Source organism: Topomyia yanbarensis, chromosome 2, assembly GCF_030247195.1.
Source record: "Topomyia yanbarensis strain Yona2022 chromosome 2, ASM3024719v1, whole genome shotgun sequence".
NCBI lineage: Eukaryota > Metazoa > Arthropoda > Insecta > Diptera > Culicidae > Topomyia > Topomyia yanbarensis.
In genome coordinates this window covers 457,125,329-457,129,540 of record NC_080671.1, presented here as the reverse complement: position 1 = coordinate 457,129,540, position 4,212 = coordinate 457,125,329, and the positions used below count along the sequence as shown (strand labels likewise).

At 39.3% G+C, this 4,212-nt stretch overlaps 1 protein-coding gene across 2 annotated transcripts; it reads right to left on the bottom strand.

The window, feature by feature from the left end:
• Nucleotides 1-306: 306 nt before the first annotated feature.
• LOC131685887 (bacchus-like) lies at nt 307-3,893 on the bottom strand. Of its 2 annotated transcripts, none has more exons than XM_058969894.1 (3): nt 3,643-3,893; nt 892-1,057; nt 307-816 (listed from the first exon to the last, which is right to left on the bottom strand). In XM_058969894.1, the coding sequence occupies exons 1-3, from the start codon at nt 3,745-3,747 to the stop codon at nt 755-757; spliced, it is 333 nt and encodes a 110-aa protein (XP_058825877.1). In that variant the 5' UTR covers nt 3,748-3,893; the 3' UTR covers nt 307-754. The 2 variants fall into 2 exon arrangements, with proteins under 2 accessions (XP_058825877.1, XP_058825876.1); XM_058969893.1 differs by lacking the exon at nt 3,643-3,893 and adding an exon at nt 1,566-1,820.
• Nucleotides 3,894-4,212: the final 319 nt, after the last annotated feature.

The following is a 4,212-nucleotide window of genomic DNA, read 5'->3' as shown; positions in this document are numbered from 1 at the left end:
TGGAGCGAAACTTGAAGATGACACCCGGCTAAAATAGTACTTGATACTAATACGGCAGAGATGAATACGACATATGGAACGGCTAGACGACCAAGAAAAAGGAGATCTGAGATCCTGACTCACGACCACAAGCTGAAGAGTACTGTAACTAAAGCAAATGTATTATAACAAATATCAAGCAATGATACACCAGAACTCGAAAAAGGATTAAACGGCATGTTGAAATACTAAATCGAATTTGGTTGTATCGAATGCCCTCAATGGCGGGATTTCTTCAGGGTATTCAAAATATATACACATTCAATGTTCATAGTTGCATGTACTTATTATTCGGCAGATTTAATGTAAATCGAAATAATAAATCACCTAATACTATTGTACTTAGTTTCACTCTTACTCAGTGTTAGGTTTAGATCACTTTCAGGTTATGCACCGATGACCGAACATTTCCTCGGACTCTGAATCGCGTTCTCTCATCATACTGTTATTGCCTTTCTTCCAAGCTACTATCGATAGTAAATGGCCACTACTAAACTAGTGTACCGAAGGGCTACCGAAGACGCAATAACTGGATCACGCTAAATAAATTAACTATCAATTACGGATTTGATAAAGTGCAGTTTTGTGTGGAACTAGAACGGTGGCTGTTAAGTCGCATGGCATTTCCCCGACTAATTGTAAACCATTCCGGAGCAATCTGCCCCGGTAAGCCGGGTAAAGCCTCGACCTGCCCCAACACTCAGTATTACATTCATTACGCATCCTCGTCATCTTCCTCCTCTTCCCCATCGACCTCATCACCTTCATCTTCCTCATCTGTAAAAAAAAATAACGAGAAGAAAAGTGAGGTTAGAAAGCGTGCCGCTTCTTGCCGTTTGCTTGACAACTAACCTTCAGCTTCGATATCCTCCTCATCGCCATAGGGAACGTCATATTCTTCATCCTCTCCCTCCGCTTCCTCGCCCTCATCATCGACATCTTCGTCTTCCTCTTCTTCTACATCCTCGCCCGCGCCATTTTTGTCCTTCTTCACTTTTTTGGATTCTGTCGTTTTTTCCTGTAGAAGAAAAAAAAACATGAAAAATAGAACGTTAAGTTTAACCTATTAGCCGCTTCAATCGATTTCTATATTCTACAAGCACGCCGATGAATGTATCTGTGTCATGATCGCTTCTAGCGATAGCTTGTTGAAGAGGGCTGCCATCATGTTCGTGAGGGCAATAAATCGAAATATTTTCGATTTAATGTTAGTAAAATCTTTAAAAAACAGGAAATGGGGTATTTTTGTTGTAGATTGTGACTGACATGACAAAAAAAAAATCAGCGACAAACTGTATACATAATGAATCTGGCGATTCGTGTATATATGAGCGTAGCACCTGCCGGGAGATGACAGCTGCCGCCAATATTAAGCGGTGGCGGCATTGGTGCTACATCCAACGCAGACCGGTCGTCATTTCTAGAACAATTCAAACGCTTGGCGTGGACATCTGTTCCTTACCAGATAACTGTACTACAGTCAGTTGAACTAGGTTCATTGAAGGACGCTGATAAACGGTACTCACTTCGGCGGGCCGCTTGACTCCTTTCAGTTCCTTCACGGTCTCGGCGCTTTCTTCCGTGGCGGCAACATCCTCAACTTCAACTTCACTTTTCTTGTTTTCGGGACTCATTTTAATATTTGATTTGCACGACAAAATCCGTTTACAAAATTGGAAGCTAGAGCTGCTTTAAATGGCTCAGTAGGCTTCGGTTTGATGCTTGCTTAGGAGCGAATATGTAACCACAACGAACTGCAAACTACGACTGTGCTACTGCTTTAGCGTGCCACTGAGATGAGGTAACAGCGTGTGGGGACCGTTGGAAGCGTTGCCTATATTGGGACGCCAGGTAAACGCTAGTTTTAAGGATAATTCTATGGGTAGTTTATTTTTTCCACTCGACAATTGTTTTCCATAATTTAAAACCTTTCTGTCGGCGTTTTTCGGGCAAAAATTAAATTGAAAAGATGAAATTGTTTACCTAAAAGGAGGGCTGCATGAGTATACGAGCGAACGGATTTGCTTTGCCGGCATGAGTGTATCTGGCATAGCGTCGCGTGTGCTTCACTTAACCATGAGGGGCTGCCTTCACGTAGCTACCGATGCAGGGCTGATGAGCACGCTTCAGCACAATGAATGGCGAATGAGTCGCCAATAAATGGATGAGTAAGGCGATAATCATTTGTTTGTAGTTTTTTTCGGTTGACTTTTTTGACACGGTTCGTTGCGGTAGCGCTTTACCGGAGCCGGTCCACTTGGTATCTTTCGTTTAGGGGAAAGGTTATGAAATCATTTGGACTTTCATATTTTTTTTGCGAGGTTTAGTAGGCTGAATCTCGTGCAATAATTGACTCGGTTCGACGAGTTCAGGTAATGTTTGCGTGAAGTCGCTATTGTTAGAAAGACAATGGATACACGTTTCTTTATCAAATTAGCTTGAAATTATTCATTTTGTTATAGATTCTTATAATGTTTTCATTCCACTAACGGATAGTTTATTACGAAAAAAATCAGTTTATAGTATGCTAGCGTGAAAAAATATCGAAACTGACAAACTTAAACATATGTTTGCTAAACCACTTGAAGGAGTTCATTGAAATAAGTAGGTCGGGTTCTGTACTGAATTGGAAAATCAAGCCTTCACTTTGCTTTGCAAAATGTTCCTATTGACTGGATTACCTCTAAAGTATCGATGCTAAATAAATTCATAGGATGGAATTCAAATCACCTAGCAGTGGGAAAAAAGAATCACTTTATTTATGGTATAATTTTGATTTAAATAGTAAACGGATAATAATCATTTTGGTAGCAAATTTGTAGAATTTCAAACAAGGTTCTTATACGATTATCTTTAATCATACTGGATCCGAAAAAATAAAAATTACGATATTAAAGCTCATTTTCAGTTGATGCCGTTCAAACAATTACATAGAATAAAATTAGTACAAACAAAAACAAAACAAATTTTATAGCACAAATTAAAAAAATATATTTTTGAATTTATTTACCATACTTATGGTAAACTGTAGATAAACTACTTTCAATAAAAAAAAAGCCACGCAGTTTTTTATACTAACGTTCATCAACACTTCAAATCTTATTAGATATTTTTCAACGATCAAATGAAAGAAAGAATAAGAATAAAAAACAACGCCATTCCATTACAGGTACACAAAAACCGCGCCAAAATAAACTGCACGCTAATTTGTTAAGAGGCAAAAATAAATATTTCCCATGCGAAGTCACAGACGCCGGCCGGCTTCAATACTGACGCTTCCCATGACTGATAGGTCAATTAATCTTCAGATTAGAAAACAGTACCTTTTTTAAAAACGGTTCTAAGAAACACTTCACTAGCCTTCATCACCAGAAACGTAAAATTATTATATTCCCAGCCAACTGTGATTTGAATTTTTAGGAAAAAAGAAAACAAAAGCAAAGCGTGCGAATTGACAGCTGCCGCCAGAATTGAACAGTGGCGCTTCCGCTCAACTTCGTTTTAACTACATTCGAACTGACCGTTCACCATTTTCTCACTCACAACTCAAACGTGTCAAATAACGGAACACAGTTGAAATATTTACGAATATCCGGTACTTACATCAGCGGGCCGCTTAACGCCTTGCACTTCCTTGATCTCTGCCTTCTCGTCGCTGGCGGCAACGGTCTCGATCTCAACTTCACTAGGTTTGCTTTCTGAACTCATTTTGATATATTTGATTATATTATGCTAGGCACCACACGACTTAAAAACAAATTACGTAGTTTTAACAATAAATGACTCGCTAGACTTGATTGCTTGATTCTTGCTTGAAAGCGAAGATGTAATCACAACGAACGCTAAATCACGAATGTGCTGTGCTGCTTTGAGCTTGATACAGAAGGGATGTAGCAATGTGACGCTAACAGGGGGAAGCGTTGCTTTTATCGGGACTTCAGGTAAACGAACGTTTGAAGGATAATTCCAGGGGTAGATTATTGTCTTCTTTTTGGCAACTGCGCGTCCATACTTTATCCCTTTTAGGGCCACAGTCAATGTTGAAACGATTAAATTGTTTACCCGAAAAGAGGGATGCTTGAGTTAACGAATGTTTTTGTTTTGTTTTGCCGTCTTGAGTATTGAACTGATACAAATCTGATGAGCACTCTTCGGAAAATTACGCGCGGATGA